Source organism: Cladophialophora bantiana, assembly GCF_000835475.1.
Source record: "Cladophialophora bantiana CBS 173.52 unplaced genomic scaffold supercont1.12, whole genome shotgun sequence".
Taxonomy (NCBI): domain Eukaryota; kingdom Fungi; phylum Ascomycota; class Eurotiomycetes; order Chaetothyriales; family Herpotrichiellaceae; genus Cladophialophora; species Cladophialophora bantiana.
The window spans coordinates 977,870-1,001,473 of NW_015971586.1; the positions used below are offsets into that span (position 1 = coordinate 977,870).

The 23,604-nt window shown below is 53.2% G+C and overlaps 7 protein-coding genes across 7 annotated transcripts; 6 read left to right on the forward strand and 1 right to left on the reverse strand.

Annotated features, from left to right (window-relative positions):
- Nucleotides 1-5,195: 5,195 nt before the first annotated feature.
- Nucleotides 5,196-7,169, forward strand: Z519_08262 (uncharacterized protein; the record flags this gene model as incomplete). Its single annotated transcript, XM_016765990.1, has 1 exon — nt 5,196-7,169. The coding sequence occupies one exon, from the start codon at nt 5,196-5,198 to the stop codon at nt 7,167-7,169; it is 1,974 nt and encodes a 657-aa protein (XP_016618035.1).
- An 825-nt stretch (nt 7,170-7,994) lies between these two features.
- Z519_08263 (uncharacterized protein) lies at nt 7,995-9,590 on the forward strand (the record flags this gene model as incomplete). Its single annotated transcript, XM_016765991.1, has 1 exon — nt 7,995-9,590. One exon carries the CDS (start codon nt 7,995-7,997, stop codon nt 9,588-9,590), a length of 1,596 nt encoding a protein of 531 aa, XP_016618036.1.
- Nucleotides 9,591-10,709: 1,119 nt separating this feature from the next.
- Z519_08264 (uncharacterized protein) lies at nt 10,710-12,797 on the reverse strand (the record flags this gene model as incomplete). The annotated part of the gene is made up of 1 exon (XM_016765992.1): nt 10,710-12,797. One exon carries the CDS (start codon nt 12,795-12,797, stop codon nt 10,710-10,712), a length of 2,088 nt encoding a protein of 695 aa, XP_016618037.1.
- A 964-nt stretch (nt 12,798-13,761) lies between these two features.
- Nucleotides 13,762-15,699, forward strand: Z519_08265 (uncharacterized protein; the record flags this gene model as incomplete). The annotated part of the gene is made up of 2 exons (XM_016765993.1): nt 13,762-13,943; nt 14,019-15,699. The coding sequence occupies 2 exons, from the start codon at nt 13,762-13,764 to the stop codon at nt 15,697-15,699; spliced, it is 1,863 nt and encodes a 620-aa protein (XP_016618038.1).
- A 1,947-nt stretch (nt 15,700-17,646) lies between these two features.
- Z519_08266 (uncharacterized protein) lies at nt 17,647-18,885 on the forward strand (the record flags this gene model as incomplete). The annotated part of the gene is made up of 2 exons (XM_016765994.1): nt 17,647-18,550; nt 18,662-18,885. The coding sequence occupies 2 exons, from the start codon at nt 17,647-17,649 to the stop codon at nt 18,883-18,885; spliced, it is 1,128 nt and encodes a 375-aa protein (XP_016618039.1).
- A 1,752-nt stretch (nt 18,886-20,637) lies between these two features.
- On the forward strand, nt 20,638-21,447 carry Z519_08267 (uncharacterized protein; the record flags this gene model as incomplete). Its single annotated transcript, XM_016765995.1, has 1 exon — nt 20,638-21,447. One exon carries the CDS (start codon nt 20,638-20,640, stop codon nt 21,445-21,447), a length of 810 nt encoding a protein of 269 aa, XP_016618040.1.
- A 921-nt stretch (nt 21,448-22,368) lies between these two features.
- Z519_08268 (uncharacterized protein) lies at nt 22,369-23,379 on the forward strand (the record flags this gene model as incomplete). The annotated part of the gene is made up of 1 exon (XM_016765996.1): nt 22,369-23,379. One exon carries the CDS (start codon nt 22,369-22,371, stop codon nt 23,377-23,379), a length of 1,011 nt encoding a protein of 336 aa, XP_016618041.1.
- Between the last annotated feature and the right edge of the window lie 225 nt (nt 23,380-23,604).

Genomic DNA, 23,604 nt, shown 5'->3' on the forward strand with positions numbered 1-23,604 from the left:
CAAGACGCTGCAGACAGACACAACAAGTTGGGCTCCTTTGGCTTATCTTCAGGCGCCTGCTTTGGGACACGCACAGTCGCCACAACACTTCCAGACCACCTATGAATACGAGGTATTGCTTGACCCGACATGAACCTAAAATGCCTTGAGTGAGCGCAGATTGTACTTTGCGTCGTCCAAGTTTCTTGGACAGAGCAAAGACAGAGCTAGGTCGTCGACGTTGTGGCCTGTTTGGGTTGGCCCGGGCGCATCTGCCCGCCTCCTTTTCATCTTCCTGAGTAGGATGCAGAAAGGCCTGCGTTTAGTAGGTAATGCTCTTGTGCCTTGCTACTGCGCTCCAAGACCGCAAAGCAGTCATCGAAATCGAGGACTCCCATAGTCTCTCTCCGGATGTCGCAACCTGTGCGTCTGGAAGTGTGTTGGGCGCGTGCCGTTCCTGGCTGCCAGAGGGATGAGGGCCAGCGAAAAGTGTGGAGAAAGTGCAGAAAGTCATGCCAGGGCTCAACACACAATTTCTCAAACCGGTTGGGAATCAAGGGCTGAAGAGCGAATGGAACGCAACGCCTAGAAGCAAGCACGGACACTAGGAGAAAGCCACAAAGAGCCAACAAATCCTACTGCTGCTGCCCGCTCAGGCTACTCGGTGCAGCATTAACAACAGACTTTGGACCTGCCGCTCGGTCGACGCCACAGCAATTCGTTATAAGCCTGATGGTGCTTGATTAACGCTCACAGTCCAAGGCGGGAGAGGGCAGTCAAAACCTCACGGTGGTGTGGTCAACCGTGTTGCGATGGAAGGGTGAACTACAAAGAACCCCCCCAGTGGTCTGTTTCTGAATCTTCACATGCTTCACGTTCGACCTTAAAAACCTTGAACCATGCGATCGCCGCGATCGTTTGAGATCAGCGGGGGCTACCCATGGATTAGTGCACACTGCCGGACCTAGGTAAGTACTTGTTAGCCCCTCTGCAGGTTTGCACCCAGTACCAACAGGGTTCCCGCGAACTGCAGGGTCAAATATCAAGAGTCGCATTACTCGGTACTCATGTCCACTTTCCACATCCACGGCTCTCTGTGCGTTAAAAGTGCTTACAGGAACGCAGACTAAGTTGGAGCAACGTCGAATCAAAGGCTGTTCAAAATCTTAGACATGTGTCAGGCTCCGACCATTGCCACCATGCACCGTGGTGGAGATTTGCCTTCAGAGATGGTTCTTTTTCGCGGGAAGGGCTGTCCAGTGCCTCCACTGTTGGTGTACTACTTACTGGTACTTATGTGTCAACGAGATCCACAAACAAGTGGACCACCATGGCCCCCATGTGCTTCACACGCTGGAAAACGCCGCCCCAATCAGCCCATTTTCAGGAGGGTTTACCCTCTCTACCGAATACCTCAGCACCTACAAAAAGAACCACGGCGGTTGACATCTCATCCTGTGCTTGTTAGCAAGGCTACCGTCGCACGACGCATACATCAGCGCAAACCAAATCCTGCAGCGATATTACCATTACAGAGAAAAATGTTGACACAAGTCAGCGCGTGCACATTGGGAGTCCCTGTCCAGAATCTTAGATTCATCTGTATCCGACCCTCGAATCCTCTTCGACCCTCCACCTTCCCAACACACCTACCTGCTATGTACTACAAGTACTAGCATGATAGCCTCTGTGGTAGCGTCTAGCAAGTCGCCGGCATATTATCAAGGATCCCCCGCATTTCTGGCGATCTCCATGTCCTCTGTTAGAGACCACCTTTGTGTGATCCAAACCTCGGACGGAGCTTCGGTTCCATCCACTGAGCGAACAGCCCAGTCCGCAGAGTTCGGCACCTCATTTGGAGAAGCCCCGTCGAGCTATCTCGCCATCCACTATCAACGAGTCATGCCACTTTTGCAAACCTTTGTGGTAGCGCCCTTGGCCAAATGGACACGATGAATAGAGTGGCGATCGAGAAGCTGGGGACAATTTCAGCATTTCCCCTCTTTAATGACCTATGATTTGGGCGTTGACGAGTCTTGCACCCTTGTCTGTCATACCAATTCACGGCTGGCTGATAGTGTACATATTACGGCGTGCCTCCTCCTGCGCACTAGGTACGACAGGAGGAGTTGTACGAGTACACCATCCTGGATCAGCCACAAAGATCCCAGGCCGGAACGCTCCACAATTCGCCACTGCGGATATGACAGCCGTCTTATGCGCATCATTGTGCCTCTCTAGCCATCCCGAACCCGTTTACTTTAGGTTTAGCGGGTGTGTCCACGGTTTCAGGACGGTGAAAAGGGGTCCATGTGGTTCGGAGCACGTGTCACCATCTCCCATCCCCATCTTAGGCAGTAACAAACTTCCTTCTCTTTCTCTTCCTCGTCTGTCGATTAAAGTAATTGATGGCCATTAACATTCCCGAAACGGACCAGCAGCTGCCAGACCGCAGTCTGCCAAAGGACGTCCAACCAGGGTAAGCGACCAAGCTCTCTGCGGCTGATGATTGTGCGGGAACCACAGGAATACAACGACCTCAATTCACCGTCTGTTTCGGCTCAAACAAGGACCAAGCCTTGAACGGTATTCCTCAAGGTGAGCTTCAGTGACGCCCTTGATATGGCGCGAATGCTATGCGACTTGGCCTGATGTCCGCAAATTTGCCTCCATTGAAGAAGAGGCGACAGTGCGACGTGGTGATTTCATCCCTCGGTATGTAGAGTACGGCTATGATAATGTCTGGATATGCTAGCATCAGCCCACCGCTATCTGGACAACTATATTACGATGTTGTGGTCGATCTACACGAGGACTGCCGAACCTGCATGTCGCTCAAAATCCATCTCAAGCTCACTGGCCCTCCTTCTCCTGGGTATGGTTGGCCTTAGATCCAAGGGCGCATCGCCTCTGTCGTCACATCTATTGCGTGGGTATATCGCGGTGGTACCATTCCAGATGGAGGCGACCTGCCAGTGATATGGGCTTACAAGTGAATCCGGGGGAATGTCCTGTCTTAGAAAAGTGCAGACATATTGATGCTCAGTCTTGTCTATTTGCTGCACTAGGCTGGCCAGGCTGGATTCGCTGTCTGTGGCGCTGTCGGTGGCAGAAAGTGGCGTTGTGTACAGCGGCCATTGGTGGTTCCCAGTCGACAAAGGGAATCCCGCTCATTTGAGGAGTACGGGACCAGATCAGCCTGTATCCTAGGCGAAAAAATCAACGGAGCAGCCGGCAGTGTGATCCATATAGATTTCACAATGAGCCATCATCACATTCGAGAAGTACTCCCTCACGAGAGCGGCCGAACGACGACTGTACACCTTTTCTCCCAGGATCAGATGGGCACAGTGCTTCAAGAAGCTACGCAAGTGATGCCCGGGAATTCCCCCCATGCTACCCCAGGAGGTTTGCTTTTTGCCTTTCTTTGGTTGCGACGTGGCCTTCCGGGTGCCGGTCCGTATTGCGTGACTGAGCCTCGGGCTTGCTGTTCTCAGGGCTTCTGACAAATTCAACCTACATACCTATTGACCAAGTTCGGTTAAGAGGGTCGTTTTTTGGTTCCCGGAGATGTGCAGCTTGTACGAGCTTAACTCGGTGCAGTCGCATTACAAAGATATTCAGCTAACACTCCCAATGCGGGTATTGAACAAGGCTATATAGACCCACTCATCTGGCCGAGATAGAAACAGACTCTTTCGTCACCCTTCTACAATCCTCGTCGAAAGAAATCCCAACAGAGAGGATGCGCTCTCTGAACCCCTCGATGGGTATCGTAAGTGCAGGCTTCAACCCCCAACGTTGAGGTTTCGTCAGCTTCTATTCACATTACTTCTTCTTTCCAGCATCTAGGCCACGGAGAATCATGCGACCTGACACCCAGGAACTAGTGGCATCACCCCTGAAATATGCGATGTCCGTCGCCGTCGCTTCATGAGACGCCTAGTTACCACGGCGCAGGGGAATCCGCCGCATGCGTTGACTCTTTGGGGAGCAACAAATCCTCCCAAGCCTTCAAAATATTGTGGAGGATAACACTGGCGGACATATTCGACCAAGCTGGAGACCTATGACTCGCCGACTGGACAATTGACCACTGCAGTCAAGATGTGCAGCTCCTTCAACGCAGTTCCTTTGCGAGAAAGGTGACCAGGGGGAAAAAAACTACCACAAGCGCCCACAGGGTGCTCATTCGAGGTTACCTCATCACAGTGCCCAAAAGAGCAGACTACCCTCAAATGGCAGCTGATCAACTAGTCGGGTTGGAGAAGCAACCGCAGTCTTCAGCATGTCCTATTTCCGGGCAGTTTGATCCGGGGAAAATGGTCGACATTAGTTGCGGTCACCGTATGCAATGACTAAGAGCCATTCATGCCTGGCGGCGCAGGTTCGGCATTTCTAAGCTGCTCAGGCCAAGTTCTTCAAATCAGGTTTGTCAACAAGGGCCCTCGCTTCTCTGCGCTTCTTTCTCTCCGGCTTAGCTAATTCTGAATGATTACCTACGCCAGTGACACGGGTCTGCCAGTGACACTATGCCGGCCCAGGAAAGTACACGACAAGTTTGATTGAAGATAATGACGAGCGTCTGACCTAAGCCGTTGGGGCGCAGCAATCACAAACCTTCCACTCGCCCTCGTATCCGCCCGAACCTCTTTCCCGCCAACTACTGTAGGAAAGGAATACACCACGGTTCGAGCCGAGCGTGGATTTGGATTCCCATGGGACTCGAGCGCTCTGGGCGCCTCGGTGCGTTTTCCGTGGGCCAATACGCTTATGTCATTGCCCGGAATAACCTCGATAGATGCGTCCGACTTACTGCATCAAGCTACAGGCGCTTGTCTTTCTGGGTCTTGGGGTCCGCGTTCAGGTTCCGCCAGCCGTCAGCTGGTGCCTCTTCCGAGAGAAAAACGGTCGTCTATGGTCCATCAGGCTCAAGAGCGCATTGGAAGACTCTCCTGAAACCCCTCCCAGCCTCCAATAGCATTGCAAAGCTGCCCTGCAATTATAGGTTTAGTCCTAACACCACCCCTCCAGGAATTGGCGCCTCGTTGTGTCTGGACCTTGAGGGCTTTGGAGGATTTGCAAGAGCTTCCATCGCTATCCAAATGCTCAGCTAAGTATTCGGAAATCGTTATAGAACGACCTACCGCCTTCTCGCCCGTCTCCATCATGAATTGCCTCCTTCAAAACCGCCGTTGCGACACCTCGCCCGAAAGATGGCTACCACTCTCGTGTATCAGCATTCCCCGGTGGACAACATCGCCCATCAGCTCTATCAAAGGTCTATGTCCAAGGATAAGCGTTCGCCAGATCAGCCGGCACCCTTCAAGGGCGAATTCTCCTTCGTCAACAAGGATGCTGGCAACATTGACTCCAAAGATCACAATGCCGCCGTATCCTGGCATGTGATGAACCGCTACGAGCGATGGAAGAAGCAAGAGCAAGCGAAAAAGCTACGAGCTTCTGCCAATGTTCCCGTGGGGCCACTCTCCCCTCCTTCACAACAGCCACAACAGACGCAAACCCCGCTGCTGCCGGCGCAGCAGCTGCTGCAGCAATCGCACCCGCAACCACAGTCTGTACGTCAAGTTTCATTTGAGAATCCTAACAAGAGGGCCCGGTTGACACGCACCGCGCAGTCCAGAGCTATTACCCCGGCCGCTCCGTTCGGGTTTGACCCATGGATGATCGAGCAACCCCTTCAGCTTGGCTATCCAGGAATCAGCTCTGGTCAGGCGTCAAGTAGCGGAATGCAAACGTCAACTACGTCGACGCCGTCTACGCACTCGAGCATGATTGAAGATGATCCGGGGCCAATGCTGAGCTCTATCAACAAGCCACTGGACCCGAGTGCAAGCCCATTCGAGGCAGCTTCCCTAGCCATGACTCCACTCATGAACAACCTCATAGGCTTCGCGTACGAAGTCTTCATCCCTCAAACCTGGCCCAGGGAATCAGACAAGAACGAGGGTTCATACGAGGTCGCCAGGAGCTGGGATGATGCAGCCCTCATCCACCAGGATGTGTGCTATGCCAATGCGTATCTGAGCCTTCTTGCAGCTGCAATGGGCGTACTGACTGAAGATGAAAGTCTGGCATATCAATCCCGATATTTTCAGGGGCAGGCTATGGCAGAGTTGAGGCAGCGGGTGGCTCGCCCTGGCTCGCAGGATCTGGCAACCCTCAAAGCCATTCTGAAGCTCTTTTCGGCCGAAACTCTAGTTGACAACACCTCGGTCGCACGCATGCATCTCAAAATGCTACGGAATCTCGTCAACGCTGCTGGCGGAGTGATTTTGATGGATGGATGGTTCCGCGAGGACCTTCTCTCCTGTGATTGCTACTTTGCCCTCAAGTATGAGACTCGCCCCCTTTTTCCCGCCTCGGAATGGACACCTGGGCCCCTAAGTCAGCCATGGAAGGCGCGGTTGCTATCGGCAGGGGTTTTTGGAGATCATGCCGCCACAATCGATCCGCTGGTCGAGCATCCTATCATGAAAGCAGTTATTACTGACTTGCGAGAACTTTTCAAAGCGCAGGAGTACACCCAAATCCATGATGTCCCGAGCGACGACCAACTGCTGAGATGGAAGCAACTGCGCAAGTTCGACTGCGTCTCCCGTCTAGCAGATCACTATGTGAATGTAGCGATATACCCCCACCTGTTCCAGCGACCGCTGACACAGGCTTATACTTGCATTGCGACGGCGTTGATGACAGCCATGGTCTTGGGTTCTCCGGAACCGGTGCGATTTGGGCTCAAGCTCATCACTGACCTGCGCAAGAAGCTCACGGACAGCGCGTCAGAGGACAACGCTACGCAGTTCCGCCGACTTCGACTGTGGGCACTGTACGTGGGATCTTTGGCGGAAAAGGTGCATCCTGTCAGCAGCGCCGCGGACGAGGGATGGTTCCACGAAGAGTATCAGAGTCTATCCAGCGGCATGGGCGTGGCCGGGTGGGACGACACCAAGAAAGTGGTTAGGCAATTCCTGTTCTCGGACAAACTTCATCAAGAGATCGAATCTGGGAGAGCCCATCGGATGGTCGATGCCAGGCAAGGGCTTTACACTGCGTCCGGCTGCAGCTGGCGAGAGCCATGGTCCGACACGAATCTGGTCGTCCGGGAAGCCGAAGAGCATGTTGGCGGGTCGGTCTCTGCAGGCAAACGGCGAGCAGACGATGATTAATCTGGGGACCTCTGGCTTTCCTGAACGGTCCTAAGTCTTCGATTCACGCCGAGATGCCAACCTGGACGCCATTGTGCATCTGCATTAGCCTCGTGCTACATATGCACTTGGCGGCATATCTGGGAATGGGGAACATGGTTGGCCGGCACTATTTGCCAAATTGGTTCTAGGGCCATGAAGGAGCGCAGATGCCCTCCTCTATGCCCGCCGTACATGTGCAGGTGGGAGGGGCCTGGAAACGATATGGATTGGAATGGGAATGGAAAGAGGGAGAGGAAGGGGAGGAAGGGGAAGAAGAGAGGAGCACGAAGAGGAGGGAGGGATGTTTTATCTCCAAGCACGAATTGATACCCTACGCAGTCCTCGCAAGCCGGATCCAAAAATAACTGACCCGGTCCGATACGAAGCTTGATAACGTCGAAGCGGGCGCTATACGGAATATGACTGACAATATAAGATGAATGACAGAGTACACCATTACTAAAAGTAAACAATATACTTGTTGTGAATGAAGGGGTGGGTGCCTTCGACCTAATTAGTAGAGCATCATCCGACTTTTTGCCAGACCGTGCCACTTATTCTTATTCTGCTTATTTATTATTAGCGTCATGTCGCTCACGGTTTGGCTGCTTGTTACTCCGCTTAACCTTCCCTCGGGCCCTCTGCAGGCATTGAGAACGAGGAAGCGAGGGAACTAAGGCCATTAACTGCAGGGACTGCGGTTCTCCGTTGTCCTAATCCCCAGACTCCCGACCAACAGCCGCCAGACTTCATTCATTCTCCCTCTCATGGGAGCTGTCGTTCCCGATTTGGCTTGCTTGTTCAATGCGGCCAGCTCCATGGCTGCTGCTGACCTCGTCAAACCGGCTAACCTCCAGCCGGCCAACGAAACTGTCACAGGCTTGGCTGCTTCGCGCAGTCCAGCGTCGCCGCGTCCATAGTGGCGCGAAGGCCGATCCAGATCCAACGTGGGATCTCAAGGAGCTATCCCGGATCTCGCAAGAGACGGGCGCCTTAATCTTCCATCTGACCTCGGACAATCCGTTCCTCAACCTCTCGATAGAGCACTTCCTGCTCACCAAATCTCATCCAGACTCACGCATCCTTCTGTTCTACACCAACAGACCCTGTGTGGTCGTTGGCCGCAACCAAAACCCATGGCTCGAGGTGGACCTCAAGAGACTACAAGAGGGGCTACCTATTGAACAGCAGTCGGTGGACGCACCCAAAAGAGCAGGTCAGCAATATTCTTCCGCGACGGAGTCTCGGCTCAACCACAGCAATGCGTCGCCAGAAATCGTGCCGATCGACCTCGTCCGCCGCCGCAGCGGAGGCGGCACTGTCTTCCACGACTCGGGAAACCTGAACTACTCCGTCATCGTCCCGAATACCAAGGCGTTCAAGAGGAGCACCCATGCTGAGATGGTAGTGCGGGGTCTCGAAAGCCTTGCGCGTGCTGGACCTAGACCCTCATCATCGTCAGCTATCCCAGGCGGGAGATACGGCTTCAGCTCGGTCCGGGTCAACGAGCGCAACGACATCGTCATGCAACAAGCTGGTGGAGCCGAGTGGTTAAAGGTCAGCGGCAGCGCGTACAAATTAACTAGGGGCCGCGCCCTGCACCACGGCACCTTGCTCTACTCCAGCCCATACATGGACAAAATCTCCGAGTTGCTGAGAAGTCCCGGCCGAGGCCTCATTAGTGCCAAGGGGGTAGAGAGCGTGCGGAGCAAAGTCGGGAATCTGGCGTGGACGCCGGATCCGCGTGAGCGAGCGGTGATCAGAGCGGAGATTACGGAAGCCATTACACGGGAATTCTGGAAGATGTATGGCGGAGGTGACAACAAGGCTCGCAAACCCGGGGTGGACGAGATCACCATTGCAGCCAGTTGTCCTGCATCATCATCATCATCATCATCCTCCCTCTCCCCCGAAGGTTGGTGCAATGAGAATAATCCCGCAATAGCAAGCGGCATGCAAGAACTCACCTCGGCATCCTGGGTCTTTGAACAGACCCCGCGATTCGAATTCGCCAGCGGCATGGTCGAGAACCACGAGGTCGGACTCTCTGCGAATCGGGGCGTCCTGAAATCCCTCACGTTGCGCAGCCCTGGCGCCCCTGGCCCGGACCAGAGTGGAGATGGTGGGACGGTCTGGACAACGCGGACGTTCCGCTGCGAGGGGCAGGATCAGGAGAGCAAGGTGACGGGGATAGAAAAGAGGATGCACGAAGTGCAGGAGGGGGAAGCGGTGGACGAAGTCAAGATGCACGACGTGAAGGGTTGGAGAGACTTGCTCACGAAAGACGAAGAGCCCCCGGCGACAACAACGACGAGCGCGAATAGTGTGCCGAATGCGCTCGTCCAGAGACTCGAAGCAATATTTCCCAGATTCCAATCTAAATCTAAATCTGGCCGTTGAAGCTCATCCATCAGTTCCTCATTCACTCGCTCACTCCATCGATCAATCGATGAATAAAGAAAACCAATCGAATTCTTGGAGCACAATCATTTGGAAATCCTTCTTCAAATTCAACTCACTTGCTTTGAAAATTTCCCCTTGTTGATCTTCTTCCTCGGAGCAATGTTGTCCAAGCTTTCCCCCTGAGCCGTTCCTGGAGGCCATTACCCTGTACATACCACTTCTCTCATGGCATCTGTTTCCTGAAATGGTCACTGTAAATAGATAAACAGATAAACAGATATATGTAAATACTATATTGCTTTTGCATTCTTCATAAAATAGATGATTAGTGTACACAGATATACACGACGCATGTGGCCGTTGGGTCACGTTTTTGTCCAAGTATGCCATCCACGCCGCTGTCCCGACTCTCTCGGCGCTATCAGTCCGTCGTAAACACCTCCGTCCACATATCTAGTTGCAAACTCTTCCTCAGCATAAGTTCGGACAGCCAACTCTCTCGTTGGACGTCAGATTTCTCGATGGGCCCCCCTCGAGTGGGTTTCAACTTTGCGTTGCCAACGTCTCCAGGACAAAACATTCAAACCGCCTCAAATACCTCCTCTACTTTCTCAGTCCTGATATCTCTTTCCTGTCCTGGTAGTTGGCGGCGCCCAAATGTAGTGTTGAACATCATCCAACCACTTGCCCTTGAGAGAGGAACCGCGCCGCAACAGTCGAAGCATTGGACTCTTGATCAACACAGTTCGCGAGAGATCGATCGAGAAGACCGAAGCATAACTACAGAATCTGTTCGTTTGAAACTCTCAGTGAGATGAGGATTCGGCGTAAACCTCATCACGTCTTGTCAGCCACTTCATGGTGATTCGCCGTGCTGGCGGATGCCGGTGAGGATAAGACCACGTCGCAATGAGAGTGGGTCGGATCTGACATGGGCACGGAAGAGGAAGCACAAGCCCACCAAAGGCAAATGCAATGCGTTTCCGGTTGGTGTTGTTCGAAGACGACAGTGGACACACATGACTTCCGGTCGCTTTCTGCGTCAGGGGTGTCATCTTGGCCTCTGCCGTGAGGCTCTCAACCCTTTTGTGGTCAGACGAGGTTCTCGCGCTTTTCTTAAGCCATCCCAAAGACTAAATCGTGCCCTCCACTGCCCACCGCATTCGGATCGAATAAATCCCATCCTGCCACGAACCCCTCCGCACTCGCCGACCTTGTATCGCTCACGCTGAACTCCTCCCAATTCAAGGTGCCGACATCAAAAGCCGGTAAGCCCTCGCCTTCGAGGCCTGAACGACTGCCGAAGCGCAGTTTGTCAAGCTGGGCAGGTCCAGGGTAGAGGAGGCGCGTGAGTTCTGCGTCTTGGGCAGGGCCGAACGATGATAGCGAAGGCGGACGGTTCGAAAAGACAGATTCCAATAGTGGTCCTAAGAGGCGCTCATATACGCCGGCATAGTTGGAGACCTCGTTCCACCCCTGCGCGGCGAGAGCGAGGAAATTTGCGGTGAAGACTTTCGTCATTTCAAAGATTTGTTGGGCGCTGAAGCGTGAGGAGATGGCGTCAAACCCGTGGCGGAGGCAGAAAAGAACGACCATACTGTTTTCAAGCACGTGGTGTGCAATCAGCCACGAGCGCCGATAGAAACCACTTAGAATGTGGTCGCGTAGGGATTTGGCGCTGGCGCAGGCAGCTTCGAATGCCACCATGAGACTTCTGGGGCCTGGCAAGGGCACTCGAGGTGACGGACGGTGCAGATTGGTCAAGCCATGGGCAAGGGTGAATTCTGTCAGCTCATGGCCGTCGTTATAGTCTTCGTACCATGCCTGTAGACGTCTTTCCATCGACACAAGCCAGTCTTCCCACGACTGTCCGGGTTCGAGCGGCTTGCCCTGGAAATGCACTTCTGTCATGGCGCTCTGCAACCGACGGAAGTGAACCCATCGTAACATGTGGATTTTGGTCTCTGCCCCTGTGGGGTCGATGCCGGTGGGATGGATATGCCTGTCATCGAGAATGGAGGGGAAATGGGCGTCAATGGTTTGGTCAGGGATGGAGAGGGGCCGTTGTAATGCCGAACAGATGGCGCGATCGAAGTTGTACGCCGACCAGAAGAGACGCCGGCGAAGATCGAGAGTCAGTGGGTCAAAATTCAGAGCTTCTGGCGCTTCACGATGGAGGCCTAGTTCCAGGCATGCGCGCATGGCAGCCCCAGTTAACATCCAGACATTTGCCAGACGGGGGTTGATGGATGCGTATTGGAGAACCATCAGGGTGACTTGGATCCCGGCCAGGTCGGAGGGGATCTTGGCCTTGTCCGACAGATGTTGGATGCCTTCCTCGAAGAGAGAGCCAGAAAAGACCATGTGCTTAGCCTCGTGGCCTGTTTTGGCACTGCCCAGTGTCGCCGAGATGGAGAGCATGAGGTATATGATGAGGAAATCAAAGGATGGGGGAACGGCGCGATGCTTCTCGGGTAATTCATGTAGAGTCTTGATGACCCGTTCGAGCTGCTGCCATAGTGAAGGAGCATGTAAGACCGGGTAAATTGGATAGACCCTGGTCATGTATTTCTTGATGAGACTTCGCAGGATGGGAGTCGGGATGGATTTGAGCATGGTACAACTGACTTCGTGGCTAGAGCGTGAGATGGATTTTCGGCGCGCTTCTCGGGGGGATCCTGATGCTATGGCGGTTGACGGAGTCAGGCTCATGCGGACTCTGGATATGAGATCGGTGATTCCAGGGCCGGTCGGGAGGATTGCAAAGATCATGGCCTGCAACTCGCCGCAACTCATGACTTCGTCTCGAATGGTGTCTCTCGGGGCGGCCGGCGGCGAGATCATGTCCATGTTGAGGGTCAATTTGGGCGTGTCTTCTGGCTTGGTGGGGGGCAGATCGATGATGGGTAATGTGGGATCCTCGATGGGAATGCCGTCGTTGGTGGGCATTCCGGCGAGAATGTCCGAGGCGTTGAGTTCTTCCAGATGGCCATTGCGGGCGAGTTCACCCTCGACCTTTGCGATTTCGGATTCCAGGTGCTGGACGATGCTTCGGGGGATGGTGGGGTCTTGGTCCTTGGAACTGAAGCCGGTACATTCAGACTTGGCGGCGATGCATTGGCCGCAGGGGATGGCGCGATCGCACTTGATTTTCCTCCGACGACAACGGGCGCACGAGAGGACGGAGCGACGACACTCGCTCATGATGAAGAGTGGATGGCGGAGATGTTCAGGGCATGGAGACTGGAGGTGCTGTGGTGGATTGGGAAGGGTGGCGAGAATGATGGCGACCAAGCGGCCTTCGCATCAAACCCATCGGGTTATGGAGGTGACTGAATGAGCCGAGGAATGTGATAAATGATGATGGTGATGACGAGGAGAATGATGGCGCCGGTAGCATTAATAGGAGAGGTGTTGATGGTGGTGATGACGGTGGTGAGGAGGAGGAGAGAGGAGGGGATGAGACATCCTCTTTCGGAGATGCTTGGCTGGCTCGCTGGGGACTCGGTAGTGTCTGGCTGGCCGAATCGGGGGAGAAGGCGAAGTGGTATTACTTAGGCATGTCGACGTAGCCTTGGTGGGTTGGTAGGGTTTGGTAATGGGTTGGTGGTAGTGGTGGTGGAGGAGGAGTGAGCAGGTGGAAGGGCGCAGGATGGCGGCGGTGATTTTCCCTTATCGCAACCCACAGCGAGGCAAGAGCCAGCAATGGCCAACAGCCAGCGCAGCCAGCAGCCAGCAGCCATTGAGCTCCCCCGCCAGACTGCCCACTTTCCTCTTCTCGTCGGTCGCCTATCCTACCTATCGTCCTCCTTGTCTTGCCCGTCTTGCCCGTCCTGCCCGTCCTTGATCCCGGCAACTGTACGAACCAAGGGTGCAGCCCAGTACGAAGGCCTCTGCAAGTCTGCAAGCTTGAAATTCCCTCTTCCTCCTCCCACCTCGGCTAAATGCGCCTTCACTCCCCCTCCTCCCATCTCCTCGAGTTCCCTCTCCTCACCTTGAAAAATGCCTCCCGAGAATGGCTGTTGACTGAAGGGTGAAACAGGTTTGGGGGTTTCTATACTGGTTCGGCCTTTGATGCAAGGCTGTGTTACCAAAAGCGCACATGTCCTTGGTTGTATACTGCTTGAATACCCGCTACTACGGACTTGGTCGGTCGCAATAGCACAACATGGACATCGACCACGCGACCATCTCCGAAGCAGATCTGACACGTCTGCTGCCCACCTGTCAAAGGTGCCGTCGTCTGAGGAGGAAGTGCGACACCAATCTGCCTGCCTGTCGTCTGTGTCAGAAGGGCAAAGCTGAGTGTACTTTTTTCGATCATGCCTTGCAACAGACTCTGCCCCGAAGGTCAGTGTGCCACCAAAAGAAAGAAGGAAAAAAAAAAGGAAATACAAAAGAACAAGGTCTGACGTGACTTCAAAGCTACGTCCATTCACTGCTGACCCGGCTGGGTCGCCTGCGCGCTGTTCAAGCTTCTGTCAATGGCACGAGTGAGCCACTGAGTGCCTTTAAGCTGCCTCACCATGACCGAAACACTTCCACAACATCCACCAACCTTGACCCTCCCCCCAACGACTGGGGCACGTATACCAGCGATCTATCTTTCGACAAACATTTCATCATCGAACATGCCAATCCAACATGTTGGCAGTTCCTGGGTAGCAGCTCGCCTTACGCGCTGGTGGTCGAAGTCCTCGTTCATGCTCAGGCGAAGCTCGGTTCCATGGTCCACCATCCAGACTATGCCGGGCCTGAGTTCTGGCTCAATGCGCAGAGTACAGAAGTCGCCGAGCCGCTGCAGCCCAGGGCTACTCCATCGCGGACTGAGATTCAGATGCTTGTCAACTTGTACATGTCCACCACCAATACTCTAATGACCTTTTTCGATCCCGAAGACATGACCTACGAAATTGACACTTATTTGCGTCACCATGGTTCAAATGTCAAGTACCTTACTGGCAAGGACGCGCATCAATTTTTCCGGGTCGCCATGATCTGTGCCATTGCTTCGGCGAATAAGGCGAGGCATCACTCTGTGTACGACACTGAATCAATGGCGTACTACGCCGAAGGTCTACAATGTGTTGAAGAGGTAACTTCAGATGTCTCTCCGGATGCTCTCCAAGCGCTCCTCCTCCTCATCCTGTTTACCCTATTTCAGCCCAGGAAAGGCGACATCTGGAAATTGTTGGATTTTGCCTGCCGTTTGAGCGTGGAGCTCAATTATCACACCGAGACCAATGACGAATACGAAGATGAGAAAAGTCGGAAGAAACGTCGGGGCATCTTTTGGGGGCTATATTGTATCGAGCGGACAATGGGGCAGCACCTTGGTCGGCCTTCGGATCTGACAGAAGAAATCATCACTGCTGAATATCCTGCGTCGTTGAATGAGGCCGCGATGGCCGATCCAGACACGCTGCAGGTCATTCTGACTTCACATTACTACCGACTGACATATCTGCGCTCAGAGATCTTCCGCGAATTATACCTTCCCGCGGTTGCACCAACTCTACCCCGGATGTGGTATGAGCACAGTGTCGAATCCATGTTGGCGTGGCGGCGCGAACTCCAGTTCATCGAGACCACACCCGGTATGGGCAGCATGACGTGTGAGACGGGCTTTGACACTTCCATCTGTTTCCTGTTCCAGCCTCTCCTGTTGCGAGCATTGGCAGCAACCAAAGACTCGATGTTGGGCCCCGAAATCACCGAGGTCATCCCGCGCGAGAGCTATCATTCTGCCGTGAAGGTCGTCGAATTCTACAACAAGCTCTTCCGAGGTGCTGAAGGCACTCCTTGGGGAATGTATCCTATCACCATGATTTCGGCCCACTACATTCATCAAGCCACCATCATCATCATGGCCCACTGCCTGTTGGCCATTGATGGACGATTACCTGTCGTGAGTTTCTCAAGGGAGCTCAGTGGCGATGCAGAAGGCCCAGTGGACTTTAGTGGAATCCATGAGATATCCGGGACCTGCTTGATCTTGTTGAACACTCTATCCAAGAAATGGGCCGGCATGGTGGGCATATTGGACATCTACAAAAGCCTCCAAGCAAAGGTGTTACCCATCATGATGCGCAGCGGGCTGGGTTGAAGGTCGGGCTATTCTTCGGCATGGGATCTCCAGGCCACCAACGCACTGTGTGGCAACCGAGATTTTGAGAGGGCTGGAGCCCTGGGCTGCCGGGGTAATCGTTGTGCCTATCACCCAACACAAGCTTTTCAATTCCAGCGGCAACTCCAACTCTAAGTCTAACGAATTCCAGTTGGCGGGCTACGAAAGTAACCGCATATGTCTCAATTAGGCAAGAGAGTTTACAAAAGTGAAAATGCCTGTTGGACGGCGGAAGCCTTATCGTCTATTCGCCCAACATCGACGTCGACCCGCTGGCAGAATTACTTTGCTGCAATGAGTCCGGCTGACAGCAGAAGGCGGAATTAGGGTCTGTACAGAGGGCCTTTCTGATTTAGGATCAGCCCGTCCCTGTCGCCTGAAAATCGCCCCGGCATGCGCTAATGAGCCTTCCTTCTCAGCCTCATGAATATACCCGAAGCACAAACATCGATACATCTTCAACAGGACTTTGTTGCGCGCCCCTGACATCGTCTTGATTTCCTGCTTGATCACTAGGAGGAGTTGTCAAACAAAGCATGCCGGAAAACATGAGTGAGACAAACAGGATGTCTTCACAAACTATTCTGGGGAGGCCCCGACATGTATCAGATCAAACAATCATCTGTCGAACGACAAACAATCCGACGTTGACGTCCGAAGAGCCTCTTATGTCCTCACCACCTAGGTACCCAACATATAGGTCCTCACCACTTTGGTCCTCCCTACAGAGGTCCTCGGCTTTAAAGTTCTGAATCCAAGGTTCACCTCGCCTTCCAAGCAAAGGATCAATCGGTGACGCTGAAAGGACCCCAAGATTTGCGACCAGAAATCTCTTAAAAAAGCCAGCTTTTCGCATTTCCACGTCTCTTTTCCTCCGGACTGAAACTACATTCAGAATGAAGTTCGCAACAGTCCAGGCCGACTCTACAGTTTGTGAGGCTCGTCAAGGAAGACATATAACTACAAGAAAAACAACCGCCCAAACGTCAAATATGGAGGCCAATAGAAGACTGAAAGGTTCGTGCCTATCAGGTTCGGTGGTTTCGGCAACATGATCAGCTAAAATTATGATTAGGAAGCATCATCATCAACAAATCCAGATCGACGATCACTGTCAAAATCACGTCTCCATCAAGTTCCTCACAACGAACCACAGTGTCTCCTCGCAAGCCACGTCGTCAACAGATATCAACGATACATAACAGACCACATCTTCGACCACGCAAACATCGAGATAGAGGACTTGGTGTGATGGGCAGCAAATCGGCAACGAGGAAGACAGGAACAGGGACGTTATTGCGTTTCACGATGAAGGATGGCAAAGCTGTGAAGGCGGAGGTGATTGGATGAAACGACTCCCGTCCGCCGCAGAGAACTATCGGTTGTTGGCGAGAATGTTCATAATCGGCTTGAGAGATGTTGCTGAACAATTTTGGGTGCTGTGTTGGTATACATTCAGGATTAGCAACTGGGAGATGTTGTTAGGGGAAATGAAGGATCGAAGAACCTGAGGTATGATGTACTTGTAGATGAATATATGTGCGTGGATGCACATGGATGTTGAGGAGACCGGACCAGTCAGAAATCAAGGCAACTCGGTCAATACCTACCAGTAGGTACTTTGTGGCTCTAGGATGATGTATTTAGTCGGTATTCTGGGGAAAGACTAGGCGACCAGGCCGTAGGATCAGGAGAAATCAAGCCCACCATGGTGTAGGGGCCTCACTAGCCTCTGTAGCCACCAACGGGGGCAAGCGGGGGCAGCTGTCTTTGCCGACTCCACCCTCCGAAAGGCCCTAATTAACAGATGGAGCTCGTGTCTCAAGAACCATTTTTGCAGCTTCACGTCCTTGGCAACGTTTTTCTCGATTTACTCCGTACATGGGCAGACACTGAGCTCGCCACATTTCCCAATTCTCGCCGACCATGGCGTCGTTTTTCGGCACTTTCTCGAGCTCCTCTCCCTACCACCCCAACAACAGTGATCTCCCGCTGACCATCCGCGAGGCCTTCTCTGGGATATTTGGGTCCATTTCTCTGGCGTGCTGGATCTTCCTGCTCGTCCCGCAACTGATTGAGAACTACCGCAACGGGTCCGCCGAAGCCATCTCGCTGCTATTCATCTTCGTGTGGTTCCTGGGCGACATTGCGAACCTCGCGGGCGCGCTGTGGGCGGGGCTCGTACCCGTGGTGGTTGCGATCGGTGTGTACTTTTGCATCGCGGACGGCGTCCTGATCGGGCAGTGCCTATACTACGGGATCATGAACAAGAGGAGGGAAGGCCGGGTATTGCTCCGCAGATCATCTCTGCGCGCGTCGGCCTCGAGTAGTACCGGTGGTGGTGGTGGTGGTGTGAGGTCTACTACGGCCGACGGCGAGGCAAGTGGCCCCCCTGCGCCCAGCGGCGAGCGGCCGAGGCAGGGCAGTTCGGAGGAAGAACCACTCCTCAAGCGCACCCGCACGAATAGCATGACAATCCCGGGGTCTATGGAGAGACGGCGAAGCAGTGTCAGTCTGCGGCGCCGGCGGAGCAGCTTTGCCGCCCACCACCAGGACCAGCTTGCCAAGATTCTCGAAGAGAGCGACGAGCCCGGCACAAGGCTCTGGTTCAGGAATGCGATGAGCGTGTTGGCTATTGGGGTCGTGGGCGCCGCCGGGTGGGCGTTGGCATACGAGTCTGGTGCCTGGAAGCCCTCCCCTACGTCAGACGGTTCTGGCTCAGAAGAGATGGCGCCCGGCGCGCAGATACTCGGCTATCTCAGCGCGGTGGCTTACTTGGGTGCCAGGATACCGCAGATCATCAAGAACGCAAGGGATAGGAGTTGTGAGGGTAAAGTGGTCCCCCTTCTTCCTACACAAGTCTGAGCCAAGACGGGATGTCCACTGTTGCTATTGTTGATGGATCTTATGCTGATATTCAACTCGCGCCAACTACCCGCAGGTCTCTCGCTCCTCTTCTTCATCCTGTCGCTGATGGGCAACGCTACTTACGGCGCCGGTATCCTCTGCCACTCAACCGAACACAAGTACGTCGTGAAGAACTTGCCGTGGTTGATCGGTAGTTTGGGAACAATGATCGAAGATATCACCATCTTTATACAATTCCATATGTATAAGGTACAAGAGGAGGATAACTTAGGGCCCCCAGAACATGCAGTAGTTTGAAAGGAGAAAAGGAGTCGTGTGTTGTTTTTCGATACGAGACATTGGCGAATTCGTTTCCTGAGCAGCATGGCGCAATCTACGGGTACTACGGTTCTCTGGGCACGTGGGGAATGGGCAAGGGCGGTTCGGCCATGGCATCTCGTTGGAGGACTTCTTGTCTTCAGAGAACAGAGCGACACGGCCGGGTATCATGTGGCGCAAATTCGGACAGGTAATACAATATCCAGATCGTGAGGCAGAGAGACGGGAGGCGGAAGATGTTGGGGTCCGGGGCGTGTCAGAAGAGATCTAGAGAGAATCTCGCCCTTGGATCTGAGTAAGATTTGTCTATACCAGTTGCATGCGAGTACGTACGGCTGGAGACTCGAATTCCCCGTGTCCTCGAAAGGAATTCCCAGATGTGGACAATCCCAGCTGACTCTTCGAGGTGACCTTGGGATGGTAAATCGCGATCTGTCTCGTAAGCGATGTTCTCCGAGATTCTCTCGCACGGAGGCGGGATGGAAATCTACTTGGGCGGCAGACATTTACCTCGTACTATTCGCTGCGACCTACGCTACCACAGTGCATGGATGGAGCCTGTGTGCGTGGCAGATGAAGATACGAGCCATTTTCATTTTTTTTTTTTTTTCTCTTCTCTCTTCTCGTCTCGGTAACGCATGACATTTTGAGAAGCCTTTCGCGAGCTGCATGTTTTCCCTCCTCTTCTCATCTTGCTTGTTCATGTGCGAGCTTAAGAGGAAGCATTGTTGCATTGGCAGGCAGTCGACGCGAGTGTTGGAAGCGAGAAATAGGTACGTCATCCCATGGATCATTTGTCTTGGTGCGGGATGGGATGGGATGGGATGGGATGGGCGTGCATCGTGCATAATGGCTAATGTTCGGGGCGGGAACAGGTGATGATAGACGGGTAGGTGGAGAGATGGATGGACATGGAGACAATGAGAGAAAATTGTTTGTTAGGTTCCAAGTTTGTTCGGGAGCAAGAAACTGAGGCACTGCAGGGGCTAAAGGGCCCTGTGATTGGCGTAGACCCGCCCAACCTGGCTCCTGCGCCGGGGCAGTGCGCCAATTAATGTCCGCACCATGCCTCCTTCGGGGCTGCTACTGGCCTGGCTCTGGGCTCCCACTCGGCTCCTCTAGACTCCCCTAAGCTCCCGGGGGGCACCCCTGTGTGTTTCTGCTCTTTTCGCCCGGCACAGTACAACTGCAACCCTCTCAGTTGCTTCTACCAGTACATGCGCTCTCTCTCCAGATTCATTCCTTCATTCTCGCGGTTACTCACTTAATACTTTGTCTCTTGCTCACACCTGACACTTTCCACTTTTCTCTTTCCCATTTTTCCGCTTTCTCACTCATCAGGCTCATCACTCACTTCAAGACCACTCCCCTCAAATTTTCCCTCGCTTTGTTCCCCTTTGTCTTATTAGCCATCTCTTTTTTTTGAACACACCTTACCGTACTCCGTACCAAGCGTCAAAACAAAGGCTTGTCTCCATTTGCCTTCTCGAATCGAAGGTCAAGAGGGCCTTACATACACGTGCCCACCGTTTCTCGATCATTGCCGCAGTCGGGTCCTTTGTCCGCGACCTTGACGCGCCCTCGAGTAAAATATCCGCACACCTTAGACACTCTGATACGCTCTTTGCGCCGTTTAAGACTTCCCAGGGTGTAGTCTCGATTGCTTCAACATCTTCCTTCCATTACCCACCTCGAATCCGAGTCTCTCCCTCTTCGTCGACCCCTCTCAAGATGCGGTCTCTCACCGTACTCCTTTTCAGCTTGCTCTGTGCATCTGGCGTCTCAGCCGATCCTCTAGACGATGCTATCGCTCTCTTCAAGCGTCAAAATGTACCGCTGTCTACTGGCGGTTCCGACTCTAGCAGTTCCAGTACATCCCCGACTACCTCTCCCACCACCAGCGATGGCGACTCAACTACTTCTGTTACTGTTACAAGCGATACCACCTCTTCGAGCACCGAGACCACGTCGTCCACAATCACTCTTCCCCCAACCACATCTTCCTCAGTGACTGTCGTGACGACGACATCTACCCGTACGCCTTCCTCGAGTTCCTCCGACACCAGCTCCTCAGACCAATCCACCTCTACGGAGACGAGCACCTTCACCCCTTCGAGGACTTTGATCACCACAAGTTCGCTTCAAGAGGTCATTACTACAATCACAAGTGTTAGTGCAGGAAGCACCGTGCATCTTACCAGTACAAGCAGCAGCCTTGTCCCGGTTACCACCAGTGTTGATCCTGCTTCCCTGACAAATGGAGGCGGCAAAGGCGGCAGTTCCGGCCTCAGCGATACCGCCAAGGCCACCATAGGAGGAGTTGTGGGCGGTGTTGGTGGTGCGTTGTTGCTTGCCGGATTGGCATACACTGCCTGGAGGATTTGGGGCAAGAAGAAGAACCTTCACGACGACGATCTGTACGACCCCAACCTCAACCAAGACAAGCTCAGCGGCACCACGGGATCTGACTCCACGCCCTTCCGTTCCACGTTGGATCAATACCATTCCCCTGGGCCTGTCAACACCGCGTCAAACTTTTAAACAAGCTAGTCCACGGACCAACCCATTGACGATCGTTACGACAGTACTTTGTCTTCAACTTTAAGCGAGATAGAAGCACCATCGGTGGATCTTTCTCCAATCATCAAAATACATGAAATCAATGCCACATCCGGATCTAGCCGGAAAGGCAAAGGCAGTTTACAGTGAGAGATGCTGCTTCCAATCCATTAGGGGGCCTAATTCGTGCTGGCTAGCACTTATTTTCAGGAATATCCTATCTTCGAAGTTGTACATAGGATATGGAAAAACGGGGCTAGGCGTGGTGCGAGGCATTGGCTAGCTAGAATCCCAAATTTCCATTTTGTCATGTACCATCTTTGACCGCTCAATGGCTTCATCGTTGACTCGCGTGACTTGAAGATATGCAGAAGTCTGAGCGTCGTACCTGCATGAAGAGAAAATACGAAAACTTGGACGGTTAAAACCGGACTCTCGCATTCGACGATCCTAACCATCCCATTATTCCACATACGGCTAGTCTTCCAATAATAACGTAGCTCTCAAACACGGTCGCGCTCACGCGTCATTTGTCTCGAGTCGCCGCTAGGTCCGTTACAGGGAACAACCTCTCATACCTCGTAACAGACACAACTCGGACTCTTGTGGAAGTCCGTTATTCTTGTCACTCTGATTCTCTGGACGTCCATCCACCACCTGGACTACGACACCCCACGCGCAGAGAGAAGGAAGCAAGAAACCACGAAAGAGGGGAGGATGTTCTTTCTTTCTTCCCCACCGCCGCAACCAAGTCCGTTCTGTGCCTCAACCACTCAACAGTCCCGCCGCCCAAGTTTCTCAAACTCCCACACTCACGGCAACACCTACAGGCGGGCTTACGCTAGGGTTTACTACGCTCCGCACTCTCCCTCGCCCCTGCGGACGACGAGGAATGCGAACCTGATGCCTTCGCCTCCGCAGGGTAATGGGCTCAAGGGCAATCATGTCAATAGTCTGTTGAGTTCGTCGCCACTTAGGAGTGGTCTGTCGGAGCATCATGATGAGAACCGAATGGAGAGCGAGAATGAAAAAGAAATTGACGTCTCGACGGGCTTTGGATTTCACACCAATGTACAAGAGACGCCCGCTGGGAAGACGAACCACAACTTCGGAGCACATGGATGGGATGGGCAGCCGTCATTGATCACGCCGCCTGATTCAGGCTCGAATCAGCACTTCGACTCAAACGCATTCCCGGACGAACAATTGATTTCCGCGACTTCCCCGTCAATGCTCTCATTCTCCAATCCTTCCCCTCTAACCACCTCCACTGTCTCAACTCTTCACCAGCCTTCACAATGGGAACTGCGCTCTCGATCCTCGAGTCCATCATCCCTTCTAACGAGCCAAACCACCAGGAGTCGAGAACAAAGGAAGTCGAAATTTCTCGATCGCATTCGACGAAGGCGGGATGATGAGAGATCTGTAGAAGTCGAGGAGCAGGTGTTGAGAATGGATTTTGTCAAAGAAAGGAGGGGATGGGAGGCGGAAATGGCACGGAGGGCCGCAGTGGAGGCTATGCAACAGGAGGAAATAGAGAACGATGACGACAATGAAGAAGAACAGGAGCTTAGCCCAACTCAAGAATACGAGTTAGACACTGAGGTGGATAAGTTAGTGAGGCAGTATGAGCGAGAGAATATGCACGGCGTGAGGGATGATGAATTTATGTTTGAAGACGCCGAGGATGAAGAATATGAGCGGCTGTTCAGAGAGATGGAGATCCTCTCACAGCAGTCACACTCTCAGTCGGAAAATCAGCCTGCGTCTCAACTGCTGCAACAAGAGCACGAACAAGGGCAGGCTCAACAGGCCCAGCACACGAAGCGGACTTCTTTTTTGGGCCGTCCTCCCTCTCAGCAACCACAACAACATGGGAAAGCAGGTAATGATGAAACTATGGACTTGTCTTGATTATCGTTAAGATTTTTGTGGGAGTTGTGTGGTACACTGACATGGGTAAAAGAGGCCACTGTCGTCCCATGAGTCGTCGCTGGTCCAAGGAGGGATGCTATACAATGCAATACAATGGGACGGTATAGCAGACAGACATGTGCAGGGCGGTCAGTGATCTGTACAAAGCATTCGGAGAGAACAACAATTTGGTATTCTTATACGTCCGGGACATACACACAGGGT